Below are 18,284 nucleotides of genomic sequence, written 5' to 3'. Positions count from 1 at the left end.
ACAATGCCACAAACCTAAGGGGAGGATTTGCAGTATGTTGCCTTATCAGTACACGTCTATCAAACTTAAAATATGCTTCACAGCTCCTGTGGAGCAGATGATGACTGGACACATTTGATGAATCAAGAGTGTATGAGAGCTATGCTTTACATTGGTACACCACTTTCACGTAAGAACAGTGAGAAATTAAACCCTGTAGAGGAGAATATCAACATATTTATTTATGCAAACCTACAAACTCATCAGACAGTGACATTATACGCAGTGATATTATTATAGTGCAATAAAAAGGGGAAATGCTCACAGTCAGAGCTGTACACCGACTGACAGCAATGCATGATGCAAGTGCCTGGGTGGAGGGGGCACATATGCACACAAAGTCCCTTTCTCATACACCCAGCCTGGTATTTCCTGGCTCTCCCTGTGAGCTGTTAGCACCTAATTACTCATGATCAATGCCCAAACTGCAGCAGGCCAACACAAGTAACTGCAAGACACATCCATCTACTGTATGTAAAAAAAACAAAAAGAAACCAAACAACAAAACAATGAGTACATTAAACTGCACATTCCTGACCTTTTCCAAGCGAGCAGGGGCTGAGCAGACCGAGCCGAGCTGCTCACTGGTCTATTAGTTTCTTCAACAAACTCGCATGACTGAGCCAGACGCTGCTGCCAAATTCAACAACTTAACTCTGTACATGATGATGCAGCCTGGAGGAAATGTTTGGGCTTCCTCTGCAAACAGTGAGGCACTTCAAAAAACTTTGCCCATTTTGGTCCTTTCTCATCGACAGGCGACAAAAAAACAAAAACAAAAAAAAAACACTCCCTCCAAAGATATGTGGATTATGAATCCTGCAGAGAATGGTTCTAAATGGCTGCTGCAGAATTTCTGCTACAAAATAATGGTTGATCTCCTCATTCAATTTAAAGTTTATACAGGTAAAATAAGTGACTCTCATCCCAGACTAATGTGATATTCTACTGCTCTGTTGAACCAGTCATAAAAAACGAGGCTGGCAACAGGCCACACAGTGGAATAGTGGCTAGTACTGTTGCCTTACAGCAAGAAGACCCCGGTGGAGGTTCTCCTTGCGTGTGTGTGCATTTTCTCCAGTTTCTCCAGTTTCTCCAGTTTCCTTCCACAGTCCAAAAACATGCAGAGGTTAATTGGACACTGTTAATTGACCATAGGTGTGAGTGTGAGAGCAAATGGTTGTTTGTCTCTGTGATTTAGCCCTGCGATGGACTGGCGTCCTGTCCAGGGCATATACAGTGTGCGTTATTTTCCATTAAATACCTTATACCCTGGTTTGCAGCACCACTGCCAGAGACGCGTACACTATCGCGTACTGTTCTGCCCAGTTGGCTGCAGAAGCGCATTTCAAATCCAGACAATGAACAGATTCCTACACAATTAGACACAGTCACACTTAAACAAACCACAACAACTACATTAATTCACCAGACACTGTTGAACAAAGACAATGAGAGTCTGGCAGCACTTACATAAACACACACAAACAGAACAGAAACAGTACCATGGGGGTATTTAAGTGGCAGCTGGGTCTGTCGTCACTGCAGAAACAAAAACACTCCAGTGGGTCTGAATGAGCTGCAGGGGGTCGACCCATCAGTCTGTCCACAACTGACTGATGCTCATGTCAGGCCAAAGCCAACTGGTCTGCTTCAAGTAAAGCCTCAGCCTCTGCAGGGTTTTCCATTTTTCTATCATCACATTCAGGAATGTGTGTCCTTCTGTAAATAATTAGCCATATTTTGACAACATTATGCAAAGTTAGCAAATTGTTGGTGGCCAGTTAGGTTGAGATCAGCTGTAAGTTTACAATAACTGAGCTACAGAAATATCATTTCCCTGCATATTCTAGATTTGGTGACAGGCCAAAATGCTAAAGGACCAATAGAAATCCAGAAATAAGAAAATCTCCAAGAAGGAGGTAATGCACAATTTATTGATCCATGTAATGATTTATTTGTATTAAAATAAGATGTTTCCGTTTTGCTGCTTAAATGCACACATACTTAAGGTAGGGTAAAAGACAAGAAATAAGTATATGACATTTTCAGTTGTAAAAAGACTAACCTAACTACATTTTCAACACTTTGCATCCCACATGTTCAGTTAAAAAGATTGAAAGATGATCTGGGTTATTTTCTGGAAAAAGTCTTCCACATTATTTTCATATTAAATAAAAGACTGTACAGTCGTGATGCTCAACTAATCTGATCAATCACTCGATTGCTCACAGAGAATATTACCACAGCAGTGGGTTCAGGTCTGGAGCAAACCAACACTAAAACTTCAACATGCCTATTATTCCTGAAATTCTTTCAGTGCAGTGAGTGAGAAATTTGGCCAGTTAACTGCCAACACTGCAGGGGTGCAATTTTTACAGTTTGAATGGGGTACTGGTTAGCACCGTTAGCGTGGCATTCCTCTGGGTTTTTTTTTTCATTCTGTAAAAACTAAAATAAAAAAAAAACCCTGCTGGGTTTAAACGTTTGAAGTGAATCCAAATGTATTTCTTGACGAGAGAGCCACGCTAAAAAGATATCATCTTAGAGGTGGACAAAATGTTGATGTGCAGACATCATGTTGATGTGCCGGTGTGCAAGTGTGCTGCATGCTGTGCATTCCTGGAGGGATTTGGAAGTAAGAAGAGTCACTCTCGCCAGTTAGTCTGCACAGGAATGTGAGACGCCTGCAGGTGTGTGCTCAGAGCTGCGCCTCGGCTGACAGCATTCACCTCACACTGTGGCGTGGAAATCTTCTCTACATGTGTGCAATTCAAGTGCACCCAGAACACCAGCGAGGTACAGAAGCAACTTAGCGAGGAGACATAATCTAATGTTTAACATTCCTGCAAGTATGTAGCCCCATTGTATGTCTGTCCAGCTACGTTTTATTTATTCAGGATGAGCACATATGCTCATGAGGTAGTTAAGGGTTCACTTGACGTGTAGGAGTAATTCATAAAGAATATAACATAGAAAAAGCACACATGTTAGTGAGGTCAACTAGAGTAACACCTGATTCCCACTATGTACATCTTCGACAACTGTCAGACCAATCATTAAAAATTCACACAAGACAGAGAATGAGATTAGCTTCATATAAAACAATTCTAAAACAATATGCTAAAGCAAATACACACAACACAAAAAAACAGAAGCAGGTAAAATAAATAAAACAACAAAGGGTTTGTTACCTGAGTCATTGCCATTCACGTGCACGGTTTGAGCCATGGCTGCAGCCGTATGCTCTCAGTCAGTCCCAAAACAAGACCTAGTGCGGTCATGCAACTGCCATGCATCAAGTCCAGATTACCATGCAACCTGCAATCTGAGACAAAACACAGCAAACATTTACTCACACATCATGTTAGTGATCAGAGTCTCATAAAGAGCAACATCAGCAGCAAGAGGAGGAAACTCTGCAATGCATTGATGTTACTTTTTCATGTTTTTGGTAACATGGTAAAAACGAATAATGAAAAAGGGGCACAGTTAGAGCCCAGAATTACTTTTCAATGCCATATTGTGTCCAAGCAAGACACATTTGATAAATTAGGATTCTAAGAAAACAGTAGCAAACCCTAATATTAACTTGTGAAAAAATGAATGGTTTAGTTTTTACCAGACCTAGTAGTTCCCCGTCAATCAAACGACAATGTAAACATGAAAATGCTGCACTTTCACTACTTTAGAAAAGCATTCATCTTCCTCGAGTCCAAATGATGGACCTCCATCCAAAGTATGCATTTTACGTTAGACAAGAGCGTCTCTCTATGAAAACTGAGCCCACTTAGCGTGATCACCAGTGCTGACCCTCTGCATTTTCACGCAGGTGTGTTTGCATCTGACATTTGTGAACATAGAGAGGTCCTGTGTGCAGAGCGCTGCTCATTATCAATGGAAACATTCTGAGCAGGAACAAAAGAGCTGTTCTCTTCATATGAAAAACCAAGCAAACATGGGGGAAGAACGTCGTCAGAGAGGTCAATGGTTTCTAAGAAGCATCTGGAGAGAAAAGACGCAGACAAGGTTTCCTCTGATAATTTCACAAAGCAGAACACCAAGGGCCCTTTTAATAGAAATGGAGAGGTCAGGCTATATTTACCTTCTCTCTCAGAGCAGCACTTTTTCAGAGGGGAACAGTAAGTGTCCACTTTGATATCGTACACTTATATATACTAAAATGGATAAAAGTTCACTGATAAGAATGAACAAGTTTTGCCCATTATTTTTACATCTACATGGCATACTTTAAGCAACGTTATGCAACTTTTTCATATTAAAACAACTTCAAAATCATCTTAATTGGTCACTTGTCCATTGATGGGTGAGCCTATTTCACCTTCACTCTGAATCCTGAACCCCTGATCTTATGCTATGAAAGTTTGTTACCAACACTGAGAGAAAAGTACGTACCGTAAATATACTCTATGCTGCAGATTCAAGAGTCATACGGACTGAAATCAGTTAAAATGACTGCAAAGTCTAGCACAAGTGTAGTGTTACTTTGAAGGAACAGAAGTACGAAGAAATGGTTCATCAATTACCCTGCAGGTTGTCATTATGGCTGAACATCTGGGGTAAAATATGGAATTTATTTTTCTTTTTTTTGTTTGGACATATTGCAATTTGAATTCAATATAATATTTAACATGCTTAAATATTGCTTCATACTTTAGATGAGAACTAAATATGAACGGATTCAAACAATTTTATCGTCGCAAAACATAGAACAATCAAAAATGAAACGATTAAATTGCAGCATCTACGATTGGATTTCAGTGCGATCAATGGCGGTCCTCTGATCGATATGGAACATGAGGCGAGATAACAAGTCTCGTCATCCATTACCCATTCACTCATCTGCTGCACATGTAAATCCATGTTTACAGTGCCCACCCAAATAAAGAAGCACAGCCATGCCATTCGGGTGATGTGTCTAAATACTAACCATCATCGTCATTGCAACACTATTATAGACGCATATGAACCCTGCATTACACCGAGCACACTGAACAGTTTCCAGCACCCAAATAAACTGCAGCCATGTTTATGTGCACCGCTTGCACCCTTCATGTCTGAGCTGCGTCGCCTGCTAAAATATGTCAAACAACAACAGTAAATTATTATATATTGCCTCCTGGTGTAAACTGTATTTTACATGTTTGTAAGAACCTTCAGCTTTTAAGTGCAGAACAACAAGAGGGTGCTATTTCTACAGTGCTGTCATGTTGGGCCACAACAAAAACTATCAACAGGTTTAATAGATTTAGGTTTGATTCAAAGCCCATCTTCATGTTAATTATTTAAAGCTGGTGGAACAAACCACCGCAGGCCTGTTTGATATTTAAACCAGTGACAGTGATGCTGTTGAAGCTGCAGCTGAATGCAGCCATTTATATTATATTTATAGTTACACCCTCTTCCCTGCCTTCTTTTTTTATGGTAGGAATGCATGATTTATGTGTTTTAAAGCACCTATGGGAGGAGCCTTTTGTTATAATAAATATATACAATGACAATAAAGGCTTCCATTTTATTCTACTCCAAGAAGTGACGCAAGTAACAACCTAAGTACAGAGGATGAAGAGGACATAAAGCATGCTGGCTACCATTAATATACATATGCAGCTTTCAAAACATGTTGATTTTAAAAACTCCATGCAAAAGAAACAATGAAAAAACACATCAGACTGACCAAACATCTCCCAAATGTCCAGTTCCATTGGCTGCCAGAACTCAAACCTGAAGGAAGGAGCCAGAAATCCTCAGACAAAGTAAATCAAATAACATTTAGCGACCCTATAGATTTTGTCCTTCCAATTAAAAGGTGGCAAAACCTAAATATTATGCCTTTGTACTGATGTGTACTGTGTCCATCACTGGTCAGCTAAAGTGAAAAATATTCATATTTCTGTATGGAATACTAAAAGAAAAAATACTATAAACTTAAGGTTATTTTAAATAGAGGATGGTTATGTTCTTTAGCTCGGCACTATAAGTTACATAGTAAAAAGCCCAATACTCTGCAAGTCACCATGTTAGAAACTAAAAACCTTCTTCTGTTAAGGTTCTCAGAGTCATTTGAGAGCCCTTTGCTTTTGTCTGCTGCACAGTGACATGATGACCCATTAATGATCAACAAAGACAAACTGGTATTTCTGTCTATATTCCCAGGAAGACCTGAGCTTTTAAGTGGTTGCATAATAACCAAGTAAAAACAGGATGGACAAACTGAAGAGTGAACGTTACGCGTCACATGCATGAGCTCCTGCACCTTATTACATTGTCTTTCTGGCTGTTTAACAGTTGTTGAATTCCTGTTGTTCAGAATCTTTTTGTCCTTGGAATCACATGGAGTTTACAGTGAAAACACAGTGTTATTGTGAAGTGTTGAATTCTGCAAGCTGAGGCCTGCAGGATCTGATGCATAGTCACACCTACAGCAAACATACACTGACTGATATAACCCATGTGTTGATAATTGCACATTAACCTTGATTTGTTTTTTAAAAACACAATAAAAAATCTTCTACTACAACAATTCGCCCATGCAGCTTACCTGAAAATCTCATTCTAAGTTCCTCCCACTGCACGCAGGTAGCAAACACACGACTGAGTCTACAAGCCCCCCAACCACAAGCCTACACCCAGCAAGCCCCCAGAGCGAGGGGATAAGTTTCACTGCTAAGATTAGACAGCTTCCTCAGATGACAGCCAAACGATCTGTGTCCTATAAGAGGAAACAGGACTTTAAGGCTGTTTGGGTAGAACGGGCCCCTCAGCTGGGCCTCCAGGTGAAACGCATGGAGAACTAATGTGGTTAACAACCTCCGGTCACTCTTCAGCCCCGCTGGCCTTCAACTCACGCCTGACAAACGGCTAATGAGCCACACAATAGCACGTAATGGAAAAGTCTTTTCAAACGTGGTCACTTATTAACCAACACAGAAGCTGAAGGTGAAGGCGACAAATAAACAAAATGCCAAAATCACCAAATCTTATCCAGGCTGAGGTGAGACTGCCTCATGGAGAACCACTACAGATGAGACCAAAACCAACGAGTCATCATAAACAAATCTATATTTTATTTAACCACTTCTGTTTGATATACAGTAATACTGTATATATAACAATGGGATGGAGAGACATGAATTGCAATAGTTAATGTCAAACAAATTCAAACTACTAATTATTTTTCATGGATTGAGCAAGTGAAACCTAAACATTCGTCAAAACACCTAAATATACTAAATTACATAAAATGACACACAAACAAAAGTAACCAGTTTTCACTTCTTTAAAACTTCAACAACCAGTTTTCAACATAAACTGGTTGAAAACTGGTGCAGAAGCAAAACTTTCCAGTTGTCCCAGCCCAGTGTGGAAGCGTATTACTCAACAGCATTTCCTGTTTACTGTAGCATAACCGTAGTATTTTTTCAACAACTTAGATTAATCATTTAGCTCACAAAAAAAACCTGTCATCAACATGTTCCCCAGTGAAAAGTCCCAACACTCATCCAAAATCTTTACAAATTGATCTTTTCATCTGACCAAGGTCCATACAAACATGTCATGACTCACCATATACTGAAGAGGACAAATAGATTTATAAGCCGATCTGATCTGAACAGCAATCACACGCTTTCTGAACAAGCAACTACAGTGGAACTGCAGAGTCCAACTGCACAAGTCAACACAAACCAGAACAACTTGTTTTGTTCCTTCTCAGCTGTTACATAAATATAAGACACACGTTTGGCTTTCAGTGACAGTGAGTGATTGAGGCGTGTGTGTCCGTCCTCTTAAAAGAAACATGCCTACACGATTCATTCAGATATACAAGTGGCTCATTATGAAAGAAAATCAAAAACAGATGCACACTATCAGCTTAGGCCCTGCAGGTAATAAGTCACATGTCATGTATTCTTGTCTATTATTAATACAAAACTACTTTTAAAGGCAAACTTCTGACTCTGTATCATTTTATTGACTCACAATAAGATGAAAAACTCATACCAGAGCTCAAACAATTACCAAATAGTTCATATTTTGAGCTTTGAGAGCATGTTTGTTTCTTGATTAATCAAGTAAAAAGCACCCTCTGTTGCTAAACTATTCATGTAATTGAGAATTGTTGTAGCTCAAGATTCTTCTAGTGTATATATAAACAACCTCATGCGTTAACAAGTGTTAAATTCGGGATCCAACTAATGATTGAATCCAACATTTAAAAGTGCATGAAACTGTCACATGAACACATTAAACTGTACAAGTTTTCAAAATGTTTCCAATATAACAAAGGCAAAGGGAAAACACATGATTTAATGCTTCTCCTTAGTCAATATTATGTTCTATTATGTATTACTGGCTCAATACCACAGCTTTAAAATCCTGTGAAGACTTATGGCCATATACCTGCAACAACACAAATGGGGATACAGGGTTTACTAAAGATAGTAAAACTTCACTGCAAAAGTTAATTGAAAGAACAAATCAGGAGACTATACCAAGTCAAATCTACACTCACACAGGCTTGAATGCCATGCATGGCTGTCTAGACCCGTTTGTTTGCTAAATAAAGTGACCATGAAGTCGTCTTAATAGGATGTGTGGCGCGACAATTCACATTTTCCACTGCAATAAAAACCCTATGTTCACGTTTTGTAACTAGTGTGTCAACAGAAAACAGTACGAGAAGTTGAGAGGGCCGTAAAAGGTTGCAAACCCACTGTGCTGAATATTCAACAGGGTTGTTTTTCCCCTAATAAAAGCTGAGGATACAGCTTCAATGGAGGAAAAAAGCCTTGAGAGGAACTGGGTTATTCTTTTTTTTTTTTTTTTTCTTATTCAGAGAACCAGAAAAAGCTCAGTGACATGAAAATGCAAGCGTAATTCACAGCATTTCACCATTCAGGATATACGCAGCATAGTTGTGTACAGTTGGCTTTTATTATGGACAACATCTCAAATATCTAGATTTGCGTCTATGCTGGAGCTAATGTGTACATTGAGTATGTCAGCATGAATGCACAGCAGACAGAGGCTACTGGATACTCATCTCTGCTCTGGCATCTGGCCCTCGTTAGGAAACGCCTTTGATGCATTGGAGGAGAAGCTGCTGTGCCAGCTGCAGAGAAGACGCAGGCCGCGAGTGAGGAGGTTAGATGTCCCACTGCTGACGTACACTACCATTTGGCAGCGTTGACCATGGTATTGACCCCGGCTTGTCCTGTGTGAACCTGCTGAGTTCAACTCAGGAAAGCTTGCCTTGAAGCATTTCAATTATCCCTGCAAAGAGGGAGAACTTCAGAGGAATTTTGTCTTCTACTTCATGAAGTTACTGTGAGGAGGGTGGCATTCTCCCCCGCTCTATTAAAGTCACAGGGTCAAAAGAGGACAAGAAACACTTCCAGCCACATGCAGCTAAAAGTACAGACTTCCCAACTTTAGAAGGATGATGACAACGCTTTTTCTGGAAAAGAATAGTTGGAGGGTCACTGGTCCACAGCAATGCTAACAGCGCTGCCAGGCTATACTTATCTTAGTCTAGTGTGTTAGCATGCAGGTATTTGGTGAAACACCAAAAGTATTGGACAATGTGTGCTTTTGACTGGATTACTGCACTCGATGAAATGTTGACATCACATTAATCTTGTCGCAATTCCTCCTCTGGGGGCCATGAATGTGTGAACCAAATGTCATAACAACCCATTCACCTGATTTATAGAGTCACTTTTAAACAGCAGAGAACATCTTCTGAATACAACACCAGAATTTGAATTAACAAAGCAACATTATCATTTATTTGCGAGAAGTGTTTCTGATGAATCTAGAGAGTCGAGTATTAACTCTATTCGCTCAGGCACACAATAGGTGTCAGTTGTCATTGTTGCAAATGTTCCCATATTGGGACAAGGGATAAATGAATCCAAGACAAAATAATCTCCCATGAAAAAGCAACACAAAAGTCATGTATGTGTACTTTCATTGAAGCCATTCCAAACTATGGATTGCACTCCTTTCAAAAGGCAAAGACGTACAGTAAAATACAAAGGATGCATGCCAAATGTTAAAATCCTGTGTTAAGGTTAGGGTTCCTGCACATAAAATACTCAAAACAAAACCTTTACCTTTCTAAAATGGGCTCCGAAACAGCAGTACACCAAACCAAACATCAAACCAAAACAGCACAGCAGCTCATGCATCAAGTTATTTCTGGTGCTGTCACTTTCAGCTCTGTGCTATTCTTTCTCTTGAAACTTGTGCAAGAGGATAAACATAGCAATTGGGAAAAGGCATTTGTACAATTATGACAATTATGGAAATAAAATTAAAAAAAGGGAAAATCATACATACAACCCTGTCATTATGTTGCCAGCTATCACTCATCTCTCGCTGACCATTTTCACCTCATTTTTATCTCTTTCTGGAACTTAGATGCTTGTTTTTTTCAAGATGGGGAAATGATAGAATCTGAGTTTGTGAGCGTAAAAAGTGATGGCCTCTCTGGGGCAGACAAAATTACAGAGGCTCAGATCAAACCATCTGTGAGACACATGCAGAGACGTTTAAATCCTGTCTCAAATCTAAAGCATACTGTACTGTTTACAGGTTCCACAGAAAATGCATTGCAAATGTGGTGGCGGTTTAGGCAGGATTAGAAGTGTGTGAGAGGAGGCAACAGCAGGTTAATCAGAGATACAGATCACGTCACAATGTTTGTTAAAGTAACAAAAGAATAAAAAAACATTGTCAACCAAGCAAGTTATGCTGAAGTAAACAAGCAGCAGCTAAAACAATATGATAGACCGGTAGATACATGCAGTCATGCGTCCTTTCCTAAACAAATTAAGTTTTGCAGTCATATAGTCTCTATGAATACCCTGGGACAAGAGTCCACATTTGAGAACAGTGTCTTCATCTCCATTTTCAGACTGCGCTTTACTGGGTTGAGTGATGTGACGTGACAGCTGTTTTTTAGAGCTTCAGCGTCACCTTGTAAGAATTTGGTGCGAGACTGTCAAATGCAAACAAGGTGAAACATTTACAGGTTTAACAGGAGCCGACTGAATCTGTTCTCCAGTGGGTATAAACGGCTTAAAGTTAAGACTTCAAAAATCTACAACAATAAAAAGGTAAATATAAATTACATCTACTTTTTTTTTTTACTGCAATGAAAGAGTCATAAAAAGTCTGGGTATCTTATTTCTATGTTGCAAGTTTTAGCCAAGTTGCCATCAGTTTCTCTCATCTCTTACTGGTTCAAACAGATTAAGCCTTCAGCTAATTTCAAGTAATAACACATGTAAGGATCAAACCTTAAGGCATCAGAGTGCTGCTTTCACTCATCTAATGGCCTGTTCTTTAAGGTACTTGCATGTAAAGGGGATGTTAACTTTGCCCTTTACTGAAACGATAGTGTATAGTAAATCAGACCTTTCTGCTCCTGCAGCCTGCATTCCATCCGAGCAACAATTATGTCAACGCTTCCCATCACTTTCCCCCTAAACACAGCAACTCCTTCTGCTGACAACATCGCCCCCTTGAGGAAAAATTTCTCTAATCCAGAGAGCATGTATTTTGACTCCAAACTGAGCTCCAAACAATAGAAGAAGATGTTGTTGGTAAATAAAATTCACTGGATTTAAATTCTAATTTTGTAAAATTAAAAATACCTGTACATGTAAGTTCAACATGGATGCATTAATCTGTAACCATAATGTTCCTATTAACTTTTTCCAAGATTACTTATTGAACTTGATTTATTTTTGGTATGGTCCAATCTGTCCAAAACCCAGAGACCATCAATTTACAATTATATAAAAGTCATTTAATAATTCTGCCAATCCACTGAATGATTAAATGAGTGATTTAATTTCTAAAACTAAAGTATTATTAAAAATTTTAATTAAACTTAGACCTTTTAACTCATGCCTTCCAAATCAACGGTACCCTTTCAAAGACTTTAAAAGCACTCATGAGGTGCAATTTCTGCCGCCTCTCTTACCAACACTGTCGATTCTGGAGCCAGTTCCCAAACAGCAGCAGAGTCAAAGATGCACAAAAACATCCTCAGAGGATTTGGTCTCTTAAGTTCTTCTAGCTCGGCCTTTCTCCATCTACCTTGTTCGATGTTCCTGTGAATACTTTCAAACGTCCACTGCTCTTACTGCACACAGGGACAGACTGTTCACTCTGTCTTTGTCCTCCCTCTCCCTAATTCAGACTCTGTCATCCTCCCTCTCTCCCTTCCTCCCTCCCTCCCTCCCCCACACATGCCCTCCTCTATCCAGCCTGCACTTGACCAAGGACAGGCTGGAGCCACTTATTTGTTTAGCTCGAGTGGAGTCGCCATGGGCTGGTGAACATCACCTCCTGCCCCGTGCAGGGAAGCCTCAGTGAGGCTCCATGCAAACTAAACTCAAAACATGTCACGTTGAGCAGAAGTGTAATGACGGCCAAGGACCATCCTGTTGAGATTATTTGTTCCTACTGCAAAATTCTGATAAGAGTTAAATGATTGAGTAAAAGAAAACATTAGATCTAACAATATAGAAATAAAACATGTATCTCTATATAAAGATATATAACAGAGAAAGCGTACAAGTAAAATAACAAGATAACAAAAACATTTTCTTTTTTTTTGGACAAAGTTGGAGATATTATTTACTTTGAGAATAAACAATGAGCTACAAACATTATAAAATGCAGATTATTTGATTGATGAATATAGTCGTTAGTTTTTATTCCCATTGTGCACAACTAACAAAAAGAGAGTTTGGGTTATTTCTTAACAAAGAAGAAAAAGTATTACTTCAAACGCTTAACTCAAACAAAGTCTGTGAGAAGACTGTACAGAAAATGTCACGGCCAGAACTTTCACTCCTGTGGTCAGCTCGCTCAAAGAGCCAGTGTGAGAGAAATTCCCCATCTTAACTGCTCCTATGTTTGCTTTTGTGCCAAGTGAGCCCACTCTGCTGACCTTTGGGAGACAGACCAAGGAGATCTGCCCCTGCCCTTCTCCTCTGACAACAGCCAGATAATGAAGAACATGCTAATTAAACTCAAGACAGTCTGAATGAGGGAGATGAAGGTCTTTCATTAAACTGCAGGAGACACAGAACCAAGCTCAGAGCCAGGCCTTCTTTGACCAAAAAGGAACAGCACAAAAAAAACTACAAAACATATTCTGTGGGATTAATTCTGTGGTGTTTGATGATGGCTGTGATTGACAGTAACATGGACATCCTGCTGCTGCTCAGATATCAACATCAGGCATGTCTTTCGTTTTTGTTCAGATCGCCCCAAACACTTGAGCTGCTGGACAACTGATGGTGTGAATCAGTGCCAGGCCACATTATATTAGATTATAGCACAGAGGGAAGGCATTAAACATGTCCAAAGATCTTCTTCTCCCTTTAGGGGTCGCCACAGTGAGTCATCTGTCTCATCTTGCCCTATACCGTGCCCTCTTCTGTTACACCAGCAGATAATGATCTTAAATGTCTTTTCTTGTAAAATATAAATAATAATGAATAACAAAAATGTCATCATCATGCACTATTGAAAAGCTTTTAGTAAATTAAAGTATTGATAGGTATGAGCAGACCAGATCAGATGCATCAGACTTCTTCTGTAGGATCATTTAGGCATTTGTTTCTTTAGGAAAAGAGATAAAACACTTCAGAAGTTGCAGAGATTAAGGCAGATTTCAAGATATTGTATAGCTGGCACATTTACACCTTACTTTTATCCCTTTTAATCTCGAGCAAGCCCGTTTTTACACTTTCTGAAACAACTATATTAATGATTCCAGCATCTATGAATAATGTAGTAAACAGCAACTCTTGTTGTGCTCTTCTGAGTTCAATTACAGTAGAGCAGCATCACATCAGCAAGTACCTCTTTCTCCCCATGCAACCCTTTCCCCCCCTAATAAGTATGACGAATTACACCAGTTTCAATTTAACTAGGCTATGCTTTACGGACTTTCCAAACTCAGTCAGCACTCCCCGATGAGCCACATTTTCATCTCTGGGGCTGCAGCCCCAGCTGTGCCACGGTTCAGGTGATGGAAACAAAAGACAGACAAACATCATGGGGAACGGGAAAGACGCCTGCCAGCCTCCGGGAGTTTGACCACACAGTGTGCATACAACAACCCTCAAAAGATAAGATGTTTTCCATTCAATGTTTTAAATGCATTATTGAACCGCTCCGCTTCTGAAGGTAGTTTATCACTAAACTGATCAGTATGTCATGATTGATGTCATTAGCAGCACTGTGGGACCAACAGGTGGCTGAGAAACTCTGCATATACATGAGAATACTGTTCTCAAATCAATCTTTAATCACAGCAGGCACAGATACTAAAAATACCATACAGTACCAACTTTCTCATAATTACACCTATTGGCATTAAAATTAAACAAACTGATTGATAGCCATATGACAAAACTGATCTGCAACTAATCTGATAAGAAATAAAACACTCATTTTCGTTAATATGTTGAACAGGTCCATGGTCCAATTAAATTTACTCAACCTTGAAAATCTCAAAGCTTTGTGTTTTATCAGAAATCTGATTTCTGTGTGTATTTACATCCAGCACAATGACACACTTAAATATGCTACTTCCTGGTGCGAACTGGACATTCATTGTAATGCAAATATTTTATGCTACACCTGCTTTTGTCTGAGAGTTTCTGTAATTAAAAACAGCAAATTACTAAATGACACTATATTCATGTCCATCTGTTGAGCACCTTAACCCCAGCTGGCCCTAACGCTGCCAGTCTTTTGTGATCCTCATGTGCTCTCAGCTGGCCTCATTGTTTATCATGGGTTAATATGGTGCCATCAGAGTTTAGGCTGATTAACCGGCTTCAGCGTCATTTATCACCAGGGATATCAAGCATGCTAATCTGGGGGCCTCGCCATTATCTGTGCTCCGCTGCCCGGACGCCTTGTGATGATAAAGCAGCAAAACTGCAGCTATTAATGGTTCATTTGGCCTTAAGAGCAAACAGACGTTGAATAAAGGTCACCTTACACACAAGACCACAGCCAATGGGATTTTAGCAACAAATAGCTGTTAACAGTAAGAGGCCAAATAAGCTGAATGAAGCTCTGAGAATCCTCCATTTATACCTTTACCCCTCTACAGCAGCTCATTTAGATGGACCACTTGTGTTTTCCCCCAAAGGAAGTGCCCCAGAAGAGAGGGAATTCAGGGTGAACTCAAGCTTTTGAAAGAAAGGAAAGAAGGCAAGAGAGGAGGGAAGAGCGGGAGGGACACAGAGCTACCACCCTAATCCCATTAGGTTGGTAGCTATATAATTTGTTCCACTCAGAGAAGGGAAGATAAAAAAAGGTGTGTAGGGGGAAGGAAGGGGGAAAACATTTTCTAAGTGGACAGTATAGCAATGAGGCACAAAACTCTTCCAAGAGCAAAGCTTTGTCTTCCTCCCTCTGTGTTAGCTGCCTCATGATTGAAGCCACTTAAAGCTGACCACACAGCAATTTAAATTATTACCCCATTTAAAGGTCTGAATTATTCCCCAAAGGACAGACATGAGGAAATACAAGAAGAAAAGAGGCAGAGGAGGCAGATTAGTGTTGTAGCATGCCACAAAAATGTGGCCGCCATGACGAAAAAAAAGAGGCTCTATTTATCTATCATCTAGTTTGGTCAGTCGGGGGCAGGTCAAGTGAAAAAAAACTTTTTGAGAAAAGTAAGAATCTTTATGATCATATTTCATAACATTTCAAAATAAAAGTGGTTACTTTGATAATGGAAGGACAAATAGCTCAAAATATAAACTAGTATTTATGATGCAAAATTAATCTTGCGGTCCTCGGGCCGCGTGTTTGAGACCTCTGCTTTACATCATTAGAAATAATTACAAAAATGTGTTTGCTGAGACTGTGAAAACAATTTATGTAAGTATATAAAATCTTTAAGTTTAGATGTGGAGAGAAAAACAATACTGACCATTTGTGACAAAACACCAGGTCCAGTGTGTAACAGTTAGGAGGTTTTATTGGGAGAAATTATACACTTTGTGTAAGTGTATAATTGGCCTGTATGAATAGTTAAATACTGCCCAAACACAACTCGTATATATTAAATACTACTAACACTGGCAAAAAACTTTCTCCATGCATAATGGACGATTAAAGACAGGAACACAAAACGCCGCGCTAATAGCACATGTCATTCTACAGAGAGGGGTGTAAGAGCCCGTCCTCTTCATTCACATGGTAAACACTAACCACACACCCAAGCAATCGCTAAGAGGCATGTCCATCAACACCGTCAGTCTAACAGACACTCGAGTAATTTCCGTTCTCAAAAAAAGACAACAAAGACACTCTTTTACTTCCAACAGCGAACGCCCAGAACATCAGGAATTAGTTAACACAGCAAATCAGTGTTTGGATAAAATCACACATATATTATACATATTATACATATCTATCTATCTATCTATCTATCATATATACCATATCATGTCTATATATATCATCACAAATTGTCAGTTATCTAAAAATATACACATAGAAGGAACAACTGGCTCCAGGCGATAAAGGCTTTGGATTCCCAGCCGCTGTAGCGCAGAGGAAGCTGTAATAACTGTGGGACTAACCAATGACTTCCGTGTCATCCTTTTCATTATCTTGGCCTCGGCTCACGGTCACGGGGTCATAGGCTATGGAAACAGTAACATGCCTTCATAGGTATAATGCAACACATTGTATTGGCAGTGATGGGGTGAGGAAAGGAGGGGTGGTGTCTTCTCAGTGAGAGTCATCCTGGTCAACAATAGCACCAACATTCCACTGAAACACTGTGGCATTATGGCTGCCCTCTGTTCACCGGGAGGATCCCCACTTCCACCAAAACAAAGGGATTAACTCCCGTGGTATTCTGGGAAATTTCAATGTCACATTTGGGAATGATTCAGAGGGAAGGAAATTGGAAAAACAACTATTCCTCTGGTGTTGTCAAAATGACTCATAAAATGTCATGTTCGGTTAGCCAAAAATGTTTTCTCAAGTGGGCACTGACATCACTAACAGAATATTCTGAGTGAACTACTTTCCCACACTTTTAACAAATAAATGTTATGCAGGAGCAATGTGTGTTATTTTTCCATGTTAATAAATTATTTTCTTTTTGTTCTGGTTTGGATTTATGTGTGATGGCCTCATAGTATTTCTCTAAAACAATTCAAGACTAACCAGAAGTGCAAAAAAGCAGTTCACTGAATTCTGTTGAGTGTTTACTAACAAAAAAAATTTGATCATTCACAACCTAAAACATAGATATCACTTGCTCTTCACAGTGGTAGATAACATCTCTTGTTCTCACAGAACTGATTTATGACATTTGTAGAATTGAAAGATTAAAAAAACTTGTTTTCAATAATTGCAATAAGGTGTTCAAACAAAGCCTCTCAAAAATGGACAGCTCTGTCCAGAAGACGCTGCCCATGAACAAATATTGACTTGAGTGGTGACCCGTGCTCTGCTAATATTATTAGTATTCTTGCAAAGCTGGAGGGAAGGAACAATTAACATTTGCTGGTGGAGAAGTCTGGTGACAGATGTTACTGAATATGCAAAAGAGTGAGACGAGAGAAGAAGGGAGGGTCACTGTATCAACAACGGTCAACAGATAAACTGCCAAGGAAACACAACACTCCCATATGTGTTTTTGTTCTCCAAGGCTAGACATCAATAAGGCTACATTTTTTAAAATAATGCTGCAGTTTACTGAATTTCCTTCCTGGTTAGTTCTTATAAGTCACAACTTGACTAACAGCTGTGGATAAACTACTCTTTAACACTTACTTTCAGCATACATAAAACACATACAAACAAGTTTAGGACAGTTTTATATCATATCTGTTTTTGGAGCCTTAAGATACAAATCTTAAAATCTTAAAACACCACCCTTGCGATTTTGCGTAAACAACCAACACAATACTTTTGTAAAACAATAATGTTATACCCGCATCTAACACTTAATCTCACAATCCACGATTCAGTTTAGTCACCTAGTCACTCTAAAAAAAAAAATACCTGCCCTTACTTTTCAACGATACAATTTCTGAGAAGGTAAAAATCAATGACTGCCCATCACAAAAGAGATTATTTTAAAATTAATTTAAATATAAACAATTAAATAAAAAGAGAGTCAAGTAATATATTATGCAAACATTCAGTTTTTAGTA

The 18,284-nt window shown here is 39.2% G+C and overlaps 1 protein-coding gene across 6 annotated transcripts in view; it reads right to left on the bottom strand.

Moving 5' to 3' along the window:
* The window catches only part of kank1a (KN motif and ankyrin repeat domains 1a), a 43,564-nt gene that overhangs the window by 15,054 nt on the left and 10,226 nt on the right, over positions 1–18,284 (bottom strand). For 2 of the 6 annotated variants that reach the window (XM_044025957.1, XM_044025958.1), the window contains exon 2: positions 3,234–3,367. In XM_044025957.1, the coding sequence (XP_043881892.1) occupies positions 3,234–3,270 (37 nt within the window). In that variant the 5' untranslated portion in view covers positions 3,271–3,367. Of the gene's footprint in view, positions 1–3,233; positions 3,368–5,737; positions 5,785–6,601; positions 6,766–7,626; positions 7,701–12,052; positions 12,226–18,284 lie in introns of those variants that run through there. The other 4 variants (XM_044025960.1, XM_044025959.1, XM_044025962.1 and 1 more) reach the window with 4 other exon arrangements.

Source organism: Solea senegalensis, linkage group LG5 (assembly GCF_019176455.1).
Source record: "Solea senegalensis isolate Sse05_10M linkage group LG5, IFAPA_SoseM_1, whole genome shotgun sequence".
Lineage (NCBI taxonomy): Eukaryota > Metazoa > Chordata > Actinopteri > Pleuronectiformes > Soleidae > Solea > Solea senegalensis.
This window is presented reverse-complemented; position numbering and strand designations above follow the sequence as displayed.